The sequence below is a fragment of the Dipodomys ordii genome, unplaced genomic scaffold, assembly GCF_000151885.1.
Source record: "Dipodomys ordii isolate 6190 unplaced genomic scaffold, Dord_2.0 Scaffold170, whole genome shotgun sequence".
NCBI lineage: Eukaryota > Metazoa > Chordata > Mammalia > Rodentia > Heteromyidae > Dipodomys > Dipodomys ordii.
In genome coordinates this window covers 1,144,086-1,157,226 of record NW_012267386.1, presented here as the reverse complement: position 1 = coordinate 1,157,226, position 13,141 = coordinate 1,144,086, and the positions used below count along the sequence as shown (strand labels likewise).

The 13,141-nt window shown below is 40.2% G+C and overlaps 1 protein-coding gene across 1 annotated transcript in view; it reads right to left on the bottom strand.

Moving 5' to 3' along the window:
• Cpne8 (copine VIII) overlaps positions 1-13,141 on the bottom strand; it is a 293,419-nt gene that overhangs the window by 130,749 nt on the left and 149,529 nt on the right. The window contains exon 3 of the mRNA XM_013033475.1: positions 884-924. Within this exon, the coding sequence (XP_012888929.1) occupies positions 884-924 (41 nt within the window). The remainder of the gene's footprint in view (positions 1-883; positions 925-13,141) is intronic.

The window sequence follows — 13,141 nt, the reverse complement described above, 5'->3', positions numbered from 1 at the left end:
TATATACTATTTTTATGCTTTTACTGTGCATTGATTTCTATCGCTATTATTGCGAGGATGCTAGGGTTAGAACTCAAAGCTGTGTACTTGTTAGGCTGGTGCTCTACCACTTGAGCCATTCCTCCAGCAGAATATTTGCTGACCACTATTTTTATGTGCTGGTATTGGGGCTTGAACTCAGGTCTCATGCTCTGGCTTAGTTTTTGCGCTCAAAGCTGGTTCTCTACCATTTGAGCCACACCTCCACTTCCAGCTTTTTTGCTGGTTAACTGGAGATAAGAGTTTTTCAGATTTGTCTGTATGGGCTGGCTTCCAACTATGATCCTCAGATCTCGATCTCCTTCATAACTATGATAGTAGACATAAAAGTCACTGAGACTTAGATGCTGATTATTTTTGAGATTAGGTCTTTGGAACTTTTCTACCCAGGCTGGCCTCAAACTGTGATCCTCTCACTATCACTATTTAGGATAACAGGTGTGAGCCATGGGCGCCAGCTTACTTCTCTTTTTTTTAATGACTAAATTTGAAGTGCCTCAATCACTCCACATTATGACCCATGGCAATTATTTTTAAATAACATTTCTATTTTATGCCTTTATCATGAGGCTGTGATTTCATAAAACCTGCCCCTACATTACAGTCATTTGCATTTTCATCACAATCTCAAAGTGACAAGTGGCTTCCTCTTTAGTTACAGTCCTGACCAGTTGGAAAGGCCAGGAGGAACTGAGACTCCCCCCACCTACCCACCCCACCCGCTCTGATTTCCTAGGATTTAAAACAAATGCATAGGAAACACTGATGATCTTCCTACAATTTTTGCCAAATCAAGTAAGCAAAACAAGTAGATGGTTTCAAAAAGCAAATCATATACACTTACTTGGATCAGATTTAGAAAATGTATCTCTGTCAAGAAGATTTCTGTTGAATAACACAAAACAAAACAAAGAACACTGTTAGATCTGGTAGAAAACCAAAATATTTATATATGTATATAAATGCTGTGATATAAATCCATAAAAATACATACACATACATGTCCATGAACATACGCACAGATAACTAAATTTTTTTTAATTGCTAACAGTAGATCTGTTCTGATTCATTAGACCACAAGAAACTGGGTGCGACAGGCATGAATCTCCCCCATCTTGCATTTCAGTGAGCCAGCAATATGATTTTCCACATTCTAACACTAGCTCTTTGGAAGAATGAATTGGTTTTAGGTTTCTTTTTAATTCTTTGTTAAGTATATTTAGATATGCAGAAATGCTTCCTGTTTGTCATCACTAATGTAAAAAAAATTTGGGATGCAGAGCCATTAATCACATCACTTCATACATAAATCAGAGAGAGAAGCATCATCAATAGCCTTTGTGTTACTTCAACCCGAAGGAGTATTAGGTTGCCATGGGAGTTTGAGAATTTAAAATGAATGCACACTGTGTTTACATATTTTTTCAGAGAAAGCAAATAGTAAACAAGTACACAAGATCACTGCTAGTGCCTCTTAATCCTTTTTTACACGTATTTCTGAAAATGTAGAAAACTAGGAAGTAGATACCAATGGTACTGATGTATTAGAAACTGTATCTCAGTGGTGATAACGGGGTCCTGTATTTTATCCTCATGAGAGAAATGGTGAAGCTGAGTGGCAGGGGCTCATTCCTGTAATCCTAGCTACTTAGGAGGCTAAGATCTGAGGATCAGCCTTGGCAGAAAGTCCATAAGGCTGTTATCTCCAATTAAACAGGAAAAAAAAAGCTAGTGGAGATGTGGCTCTGATGGTAGACCACCAGCCCTAAGCAAAAAAAAAAAAAAAAAAAAATCAAGCAAGACCTGGAGGGCCTGAGTTGAAGCCCTACTACTGATACGCCAAAAACTAAAATAAAGAATAAGTAATCAAGTAATCATTTAAAAATTAAGTTTAGTGTGTTCTGATTAGTAAGTCAGACAATTATTAGAAAAATTTCCTTCTGAGAGTAACTTAAAAAAAAATTGCTCATTTGAAGCATAATTTGAGAAAAAAAAGGGAAAAAATCCTGATTACTTCAGGAGATGACTTTTGGGTTTCCAAAATTCAAATCTGAGCATTGCATTCACCCTCCATGATTTGTAATACGTGTAATAAAAATCCCATGCAATCTTAGTATTCTACCAGAATTCCTGCTCTTGTTCATTTATGTCTATCTCTCCCAGTATTTGAGTACAATTGCCTTTTATTCCTATTAATTGACATCCTAATTTAGGTTCTCAAAAGGGAACACTTCTATTCAATCACTATACACCAAGAAAATTAAAACAATTCAACAGAACTATGCAGCAATGAGATTATGTCTTGAAATAAAACACTGAAAGAAAACATCAGATTTTTTTTCTGTTTGTGCCAGTATTGGGGGTTGAACCCAGGGCTAGGTGACATCCCTATTTATTTCTTCAAAGCTAGCTCTCTACTACTTGAGCCATAGCTCCACTGCCAACCTTTTAGTAATTAAAGAGTCTCACATACTTTCTTCCCTGGGCTGGCTTTGAATCTCAGTCCTCTAATCTCAGCTTCCTGAGTAGCTAGGATTATAGGCATGAGCCACTAACACCCACCCTAAAGACATATTTGAAAATAAACCCTATGAAAACAACTAAGTCAGAAATCAAATTAAAATCATCCTCTCTTCCTTTATGCCAACACAATGATGCCAGCAATGGTCAGCAAATAGTAAATTAAAGCATTGCATTGGAGAAATTCCTGATACTACATTTACAATGGTAATTTTCCACTTAAATGGACATTCTCCAAGCTTTCCTGTGGCTCCTGCTTTTGCTCACTAGACATTATTAGCAAAATCATAATCAAACCTTTCCTTTCAGAATGCATAAAAAAAATCAAGAGAAAATGCAAGCTACCAAACTAGAAAGATAGCCAACCAATTGGGAGAAGATATTTGCAGCAATACATCAAACATCCATTATATACAGGGAACTCAAGAAACTAATCCCTCCCAAATCTAACAAATCATTAAATGGGTAAGGGAGCAGAAGAAGAGATAAAAATGGCAAAGAAACTCATGAGGAAATGGTCTTCATCCCTGGCCATAAAGGAAATGCTAATAAAAACATCACTGAGATACCACCTTACCCCAGTCAGAATGGCCTATATCCTAAATTCAGCCAACGACAAATGCTGGCAGGGATGTAGGGAAAGAGGAACCCTACTATTGCTCTGCTGGTAGGAATGTAAACTAATATAACCACTTTGGAAAACAGTCTGGAGGTTCTTCAGAAAACTAAACATAGACCTTTCCTAACCCAGCCAAACCACTTCTAGACATCTACTCTCAACAGGAACCAGGCTACAAGGACACATGCATATCCAAGCTCATTGCTACACTGTTCATAACAGCCAAGATATGGAAACAACACAGGTGCCCCACTACAGATGAATGGATCCAAAAATTGTGGTATCTATGTACAATAGAATATTACATAGCCATTAGAAAGGACAAAATAATGACATTCGCAGGGAAATGGATCGAACTAGAACAAATCATGTTGAGTGAAATAAGCCAAGATCAAAGAGACAAACAGCACATGGTCTCCCTGATATGCAGATGTTAAATTCAAAACACAATGAAATATGACAAAGTAAACAGGACTCAAGAAACAATGGACCTCTTTTTCTTTATTGCATCATTTTTAGGTGACTCCATGTTCTTGACCCCACAAGTGTTATATACATGTGCAGATCTGAGGGAAGCTAGGAGGACTGCACAGAATCAGAGGGAAATGGGTGGAAATAAAGCAAACCAGTGCCAGTTACTGGAAAAAATAGATAATAAAATACTTTCTAATACTGAGCCAAAGACACCTAAATTATAATCAAATAATGGTTTAAATACATACACACACACACACACACACACACACACACACACACACACACACACAAAAGAAAGCTGGGCACCGGTGGCTCACGCCTGTAATCCTACCTACTCAGGAGGCTGAGGTCTGAGGGTCACAGTTCAAAGCCAGCCCAGGAAGGAAAGTCCATGAGACTCTTATCTCCAATTAACTGTCAGAAAATGGGAAGTGGCACTGTGGCTCAAACAGTAAAGCTCTCGCACTGAAGAGCCCAAAGACAGTGCCCAGGCTGAGTGTTCAAGCCCCACGACAGACCAAAAAAAAGCAACCACAAAATAAAAAAAAGATAATGCAAAATATATACATATTTTAAAGAAATTTAGATTTCAGTTCCCTAGTGCAATATATATGTGTATACATAAACATGTATATATGTATGCACATATGTGTATATGTTTCCAAAAATAAAATTCAGAGCTCAAATTATGCAAAAATTACAATTCTTAGTTGCAAATATAAAGGAATTTTATCACTAATAGACAAAGCTCTATATTGTTTGATATAGACAAAGCTCTATGTTGCATGATATTGTTTGGCTCAGGCATTGTGTTCCATAAACATGTAAGGAAGTGTCAGAGATACAACAAACAAAAATTGTTTCTATAAAGAGAAGTAACATTCCATAGCCTCCTGAGATTAGAAATTTCACTTTTCTGGTCACCAGTGACTCACACCTAGCTACTCAGGAGGCTGAGATCTGAGGATCACGGTTCAAAGCCAAAAAGGGTCAGGAAAGTCCATGAGACTCTTATCTCATCCATCAAAAAAGTCCAAAGTGCAGCTGTGGCCCAAGTGGTGGAGGGCTAACTTTGAGAAACAATGGCCAAGGACAGTGCCTAAGCCCTGAGTTCAAGTCCCAGGACTGGCATAGGAAAAAAAGGAAGAAAGGAAGGGGGGAGAAAGAAAGAAGAGAGGGAGGGAGGGAAGGAAGGAAGGAAGAAAGGAAGGGGGAGAAAGAAAGAAGAGAGGGAGGGAGGGAAGGAAGGAAGGAAGGGAGGGAGGGAGGGAGGGGGGAGGGGGGGGGAGTGAAGGGAAGGAGGGAGAGGAGGGAGGGAAGGGAGGGAAGGGAGGGAAGGGAGGGAAGGGAGGGGGGAAGGAAGAAGAAAGAAAATTTTAACTTTTCAATTCTGCTTGACATCTCTTCTTTGGTTACACAAATAGGAACAGAGTCACTCTGACTCCATGTAATCCCCTCAAGGGGAAAGTATTACTCCTCAAACATTTATAATTTTAAAATTTCAGAGGGGGCAAATAGGCCATTCATATTAATGAGAAGGCTATTTGATAACTACTGAAGCTTGGCTCAGGTTCTGAGCACATGTGTGAATGAAGGGGGACACCCAGCCCAGGGCAGAGCCACTCTCTGAGCCCCACCCACTGATCTTTACAAAGCTCACACAGTCCAAAGAAGTCCAGAAGAAACAACTGATTTTCCTCTGAGTGCTGGAAATGTGGAAGGTCTCCAGTGGGGCCCACTGGTTGAACCAGGAGAGTCTGTAAATAAAGTCTTATTCATGGACTTGTATGAAAGGAGGTGCTGTTTGCAGAATGAAGAAAAAAAAAAGAAAAAGAAAAGCCAAACATAGCTGAACCTATTGGTATAAAAATACCTTTATTTTTAGCCAGGTGCCCATGGTCCATACCTGTAATCCTAGCTACTCAGGAGGCTGTGATCTGATGATAATGGTTTGAAATCAGGCAGGGCAAGAAAGTCCATGAGACTCTTATCTCCAATTAACCAGCATAAAACTGTGCTGTGGCTCAAGTGGTAGAGCACTAACCTTGAGCAAGAAAGGTCAGGGATAGTGCCCAGGCCCTGAGTTCAAAGTCCCAGCATAGGCAAAAAATGAAATAACAGCAACAAATAAATACATCCTTAAATGTTTAGATGGAAAATCATGTGTTGTTATTGACTTGAGGTAGGATACTTATAATTTTATGACCATTTTATAACACGATATAAAAATTTTGAATGTATCTGTCATGCTATTTTGCTAATCTGGATACAGCCTAAACAAGGAAATGAACAATTCTGGGAGAAAAAAAAAACCTGCTAGAGATAAAGTCTATGTATTAGAAAAATTACCAGAAGAAATGTCTAATAAAATCACCAGAGAATCACCTGAGGTGTTATAGTAAGTGCTTACCCTCAAATTTCAGGGAAAATGCTTTGTTTCTGATATTCAGAAACAAAGTGGCACCAGTAGCTCATGTCTGTAATCCTTGCTACTCTGAAGGCTGAGATCTGAGAATCACAGTAAAAGCCAGCCCAGGCAGACAAATCTAAGAAATACTTTTTTTAAAAAATGGTCTGAGAAGGTGGCTCAGTGGTAGAGAGCTTGCCTTGCATGCGTGAGGCCCTGGGTTCGATTCCTCAGCACCACATAAGCAGAAAAGGCCGGAAGTGGGACTGAGGCTTAAGTGGTAGAGTGCTAGCCTTGAGCTGAAGAGCTGAGGGTCAGCGTCCAGGCCCAGAGTTCAGGCCCCACGACCAGAAAAAAAAAATTGTTATTATTAAGGTGATGTACAGAGTGGTTACCATGTCATAAATAAGGTAATGCCTTATACCCACTGATACTCAAATACCTTTGTTTCTATGTCAGACATTTTTAAACACACACACACACACACACACACACACACAGAGTCCAGAAATGGTGGCTCATACCTGTAATCCTAGCTACTAAGAGATTCTTTTTTTTTCTTTTTTTGTTGGTCATGGGGCTTAAACTCAGAACCTGAGTGCTATCCCTGAGCTTTTTTGCTTAAGGCTAGTGAGCCACAGCTCCACTTCCAGTTTTGGAGTGATTCATTGGAGTTAAGAATCACATGGGGGGGCTGGGAAGGTGGCTCAGTGGTAGAGTGCTTGCCTTGCATGCCTGAAGCCCTGGGCTCGATTCCTTAGCACCACATAAGCAAAAAGAAAAAAGCCAGAAGTGGTGTTGGAACAGTGCCCAGGCCCAGAGTTCAGGCCCCAGGACCGGACCCCCCCCCCAAAAAAAAAAGATCACATGGACTTTCCTTCCCAGATTGGCTTTGAACTGTGATCCTCAGATCTCAGCCTCCTGAGTAGCTAGGATTACTGGTGTGAGCCACCAGCACCCAGCTTCAAGAGATTCTTTTAACCAACAAAAAGCCTTAAGTAGAGGAGTGGCTCAAGTAGTAGAGTTGCACAATAAAAGCCAAATACTGTTCAAGGTCCTGAGTTTAAGTCCCAGTACCCACATGCATGTGCTCGCGTGCACGCAGGGACATGCGCAGTACTACATCAGCCACACATTTGGAACCAAAGATACATTGCCAGCAGTCCCCTACAACAGACTGAGGTTCCAGCCATCTGCCCTCATGATAATAACATTCTCTAATGCTAAGAGAGCTTCTGATGCTCTGACGGCCCAGGACACATGCTGAGCTGGAAGTAAGGACAGCATGAATTTGTTGACAGCTTCCAGTGTCAATATCTCACACATGATGGAGAGCCACATCTCTATAGCACACAGCCTGTCCTAAAAAATTATTTCATATGAAAAAGCAGAGCAAAGTGGCTCACGCCTAAAATTCTAGCTATTGAGGAGGCTGGGATCTGAGGATCATAGTTCAAAGCCAGCCGGGGCAGGAAAGGTTTTAAGACTCTTATTTACAATTAAGCACCAAAAGAACAGGAAGTGGAACCTAGGGCTCATATAGTAGAATACCACTTTTGAGAGGAAAAAAAAAAAGCTCAAGGACAGCTCTCAGACCCTGAGTTCAAGCCCCAAGACAACACAAACATAAAATAAATAAAATAAAATAGCAAAGTAATTTTGGCCTTAACTAAAATTGACACGATTAAGAATTTCCATTTGGGTGTTAGTGCAGGCTCTGAATCATAGACCAACCTACCACGTCTTTACCCATCTGCCTATTTAGGATATTTCAGACAGAAACAGACAAGCATATAAATGGTCCCAGCCAGTGCTGCTGAGCAAACAGTGTATTCCCAGTGAGAAGCAAGGATTTTTCACATGCAATGTGGTGAGCAGCTCTGCTATTGGAAGCAGAGTAGAAGGGAAAGGTGGCATTCGGGGCCTTTGCCCTAATACGTAAACCATTAAATGAAAAATCAGGAAGGCAATAATGTCACTGGAAACAGGAAAAAAGATCTATGTCACTAGGCCATTACCAGGCCTTTATAAAGCATTATATTATTTCATTGGCTTAAATTAGGAAGTTATATTCATATGTTTGTATATATACATATATAATATTTTTAGAAATATACATAGAGCATATATATGTATTTAATATTATCTAAATATATATTGGATATTATATATAATGTATTTATTGAATAGCATATAAATTCAATGGGGTTTTTTGGGGGTTTGTTTTTTTTTGTCGGTCGTGGGGCTTGAACTCTGGGCTTGGAGCGCTGTCCCTCAGCTCTTCAGCTCAAGGCTAGCGCTCTACCACTTGAGCTACAGTGCCACTTCCGGTGTTCTGGTGGTTTATTGGAGATAAGAGTGTCATGGACTTTCCTGCCTGGGCTGGCTTTGAACAGGATTCCTCAGATCTCAGCCTCCTGAGTAGCTAGGATTACAGGAATGAGCCACCAGCACCTGGCTATACTTATATATTTATACATATCTTTTTATGTTTTTATTTTTATATTTCTATATGGTATTCATATGTTCCTATATAGTATAGCATGTTCCTATATCCTATATATTATATGTATTTATATATAGTATTTTTATATTACATATAATATTTAGGGATGTATTTATACATATTTATTTTAAATATAAATATATACTATATATCTATATATAATGTTTATATACTATGTACATAAAAGTACACAGTTATATGTACTTATATATAATAAATATATTTATATGTATTCATATATCACATATATTATATCACACATATATCATATTTATCACAAAAATGCCATATTTGTGTATCATATATGCCATGCATGTGTCCTATAATTCACATACACCATTCATATATATATATATATCGTGTGTGTGTGTGTGTGTGTGTGTGCGTGTGTGTGTGTGTGCCAATATTGGAGCTTAAACTCAGGTCCTGAGCAGTCTTCCTTGGCATTTTCGCTCAAGGCAAGTACTCAACCACTTTGAGCTATAGCTCCTCTTCCAGTTTTCTGGTGGTTAAGATTCTCGCAGACATTTCTTCCTGGGCTGACCTCAAGATCTCAGCCTCCTGAGTAGCTAGGATTACAGGTGCGAGCCACCTACATCTGATATTATATATGTTCTTTTTGGGGGGGGGGGAGGAGGAGAAGGGTTGGTTGTGGGGCTTGAACTCTGGGACTAGGCACTGTCCCTGAGCTCTTCAGCTAAAAGCAAGAACTCTACCAGTTGAGCCATAGCTCCACTTCCAGTTTTCTGGTGGTTAACTGGAGATAAGAGTCTCAAGGACTTTCTTGCCCAGGCTGGCTTCAAACCAGAATCCTAAGAACTTATCCTCCTCAATAGTTAGTATTACAAGCACGAGCCACCAGTGGTAGAGTGCTTGCCTTGCATGCATGAGGCCCTGGGTTTAATTCCTCAGCACCACATAAACAGAAAATGCCAGAAGTGGCGCTATGGCTCAAGTGGTAGAGCACTAGCCTTGAGCTGAATTGCTGAGTGACAGCACCCAGGCCCAGAGTTCAAGCTCCATAACTCACAAAAAAATAAAGAAGCCATGCTTTTGTCAAAATCTTACAAGTAAAAGCTCAGGTTGCCCAGAGATAAATAGAACTGGAGCTCCAGTGGCTCACACCTATAATCCCAGCTACTCACAAAGCTGAGATCTGAAGATAGCAGTTTCAAGTCAGGCAGGAAAGTCCATGAGATGCTTATTTCCAGTCAACCTCCAAAAAGCCAGAAGTGGAGGTGTGGCTCAAGTGGTAGAGCACTAGCCTTAATTAAAAAAAAAAAAAAAGCTAAGCTAAGAGCAGTGCCCAGGCCCTGAGATCAAGCCCCAGTACCCATGCCAAAAAAAAAAAGTAGGATGCATTTGATGTGATGCAGATTTTCAGGAGAAGAAAACAGTACACAGTGTAATCCTTGAAATCAGCATTTGTATTAAAAGGGGAAAATAAAAAACTGACTGAGAATAGAATATGGATATCCTTGAAACCCTAAAACTCAGGTTTGAAACAAAGCTCAATCTTTCTACAACCTATCCCAGTAAATGGCAGGAGCGGAAGCTGGAATAATATGAGCAGCGAGCATGGCAGGATCTAATTATCGGAGGCGGTAAGCATAGTCATATGGGGTAGGAAGAAGGACTTTTAGAGATGGGATTGAACTGTGCATCTCGATTTGAGGAAATGGTGTAAGTCCTCTGAGTGGGACAGAAATGTTCTTCCACAACTCCAAGGAGGAAGACTCGGGGAAGACTTTATACCAGAAGAGGAGTTGAAATGACTGTGCCCACTAACACAGCACAGACATATTTGGAGATTCTGGCCTTGAAGACTACAGTGATGTAGCCATGAGCCAAGGCATGCTAGCAGCCACTCCAAGTTGCAAAAGGCAAAGAATGGAATTCTCCAATAGAGCAACCTGCACAATGCCTCCATTTCAGCTCAGTATCTTTAAATTGGGAATTCTAACCTCTAGAAGAGTAAAATTAAAATTTTATTTAAAATTTTATTATTTTTATTTTATTTATTGCTGGTAACTCACAAACTTGATTGTTTCTTACAACTGCCAGAGAAATCCAACACAGCTGGCAGTACTGACCATCCTCAGTTACAAGTAAGACTCCCCTCCTGGGGAAGCGGACTTCCCTTCTACTCTCCCTGTCCCTCAACTCTAAAAGCTTCTACTACCTTGGCACTGCTTCCAAATTCTTGCTCCTCCACTCTTCCTGACTCTCCTTACCTGTAGACACATAGCACTAAACACCTACCATAAGCTGACTTCGAACAAGGTGCCTCCCAGGTACTTCTATCCATCTACTTTAGACTCTTCAGCAGACATTTCAACCCCTTGGTAGGCCTTCAGCCTGTCCCTGCCTCTTCCATCGGCACCAACCTTCTAGCCAGGGCATCTCTCCCAGACATTCTCCTCACCCATGTTTTTCAGCCTCTCCCCCTAGCAATCTCAAATCTGTAGAACTCACTAGTAGCTTCTCTGTGGTCCCAGCAGATCAAAGAGAATCTGGGTCACCAATTTCACACCTATCTGGGAACTAGGTCTTTAATTCTTCTCTAACCATTTCTTTATCCCTTGTCATAATCCTAAAAAATAGCAATTATTGCCAGATGCCGATAATCCTCAGGTTTATAATCCTGGCTATTCAGGAGGCTAAGATAGGATATTCACAGTTTGAAGCCAGCCAGGGCAGGAAAGGCTGTAAGACATATCTCCAACTAACTTCCAAAGAGTTGGAAGTGGTGCTATGGCTGAAGTGGTAGAGCACCAGCCTTGAGGAAAAAAGTTCAGAGACAGCATCCAGGCCCTGAGTTTGAGCCCTAAGACCAACACACACACACACACACACACACACACACACACACCAATTATTTGCAATCCCTGTTTTCTGAATGACATCTTCACACACACACACACACACACACACACACACACACACCAATTATTTGCAATCCCTGTTTTCTGAATGACATCTTAGAATTCACAAAGGTTAGATAAAGTGGCCAAAGTTTCAGAAATATCTATTTCTACTGAATTTTTTTTTCTGTCAGTCATGGGACTTGAACTCTGGGCTTGGGTGCTGTCCCTGAGCTCTTCAGCTCAAGGCAAGCGCTCTACCATGTGAGCCACAGCACCATGTGGTGGTTTATTGGAGGTAAGTGTTTCGGGGACTTTCCTACCTGGGCTGGCTTTGAAGCACAAACCTCAGATCTCAGCCTCCTGAGTAGCTAGTATTACAGGCTTGAGCCACTGTTGCCTGGCCTATTTCTACTGATTTTTTTTATTTTGTTTTGATTTGCTATCATAGCTCTGTCAATGGACTACTTGTTAGACAGTAAGCACAATGAAATTCTCTGCAAATGATGTCATTATCTATCAGAATTTTTGGAAGTTTGGGGGAATATTATATAAAGATAAAAGGTACACACTGGAAATAGAAAAATTAAATTATCTTGCAGAAGATTTAACTGTGAACATAGAAAAAATAAAAAGACAACTAACTAATAAGCCAGGTGTGGAGGGCTTACGTCTGAAATCCTACTCAGAAGGCTGAAATCTAGGATGTAGAAAAGTCCATGAGATGCCATTTCTTAGCCAGCAAAAAGTATGGCTAGAAGTGTTGCTCAAATGGTAGAGCAACAAACAAGTAAGCTCAAGATTCTGGTACTGCAATAAAAAAGATTTAATTAATTAATAGAATCTTCTAAAATCAGCAAAATAAAAAAAGAATAAAATATTTTTAAATCAATAAGATAACTTAGGAAGGTGATTCAAAGTACAATAAATATATATTAAGGGCGGGGGGAGGCTGGGAAGGGATGGGAAGGGGAAACAAAGGAGGAGGCTACAATGTTTGATAAGAAATGTACTCATCTTGCCCATGTAATTGTAACCCCCTCTGTACAGTAATTCACAATAAATAAATATTAAAAAGGTCAATAATTTTTCTATGTGCCTACTATTAATTGTTTGATCCAATTTAGACTTTTGGTAATTATCTGTTCTCTGATAATTAATTAATTAGTTGCTGATGTATGAAAGCTGGATCTCTCTGCTTCACCGTAACCTAACTTCCACCTTGTGGGTAACCGCGAAACCAAGCCTCAGACTCAGTGTCACCAAAGAGACATTCTCTGCTGGCAAGATGCAGCCATGCAAATTCTCTGTAACTTTCATCAAGCTTGGGCTGCCTTGTCTTGCAGACTTTCTGAACAGCACCTTTGAGCAGATGTGACAGCAGTCTGCCATGATGTCTGATTTTCTGGTGAGATCAGTACAGAAAATTCCTCCAAACACTGTGTACCCACAACATAAGGGATCTTCATTCCAGGCACCCACTCTAAATCACAGTCATGGAACCCACTGGTGAGTAAGTCCTGCTCACTCTGCTCACACTCTCCCATGCTGTACGATGCATTTCCATCAACAACAAAACCTACACCAATAGTTGGTCCCAGCCGGGCATCAGTGGCTCATGCCAGTAATCCTAGCTACTCAGGAGGCTGAGATCTGAGAATTGCTATTCAAAGCCAGCCCAGGCAGGAAAGTACATGAGACTCTTATCT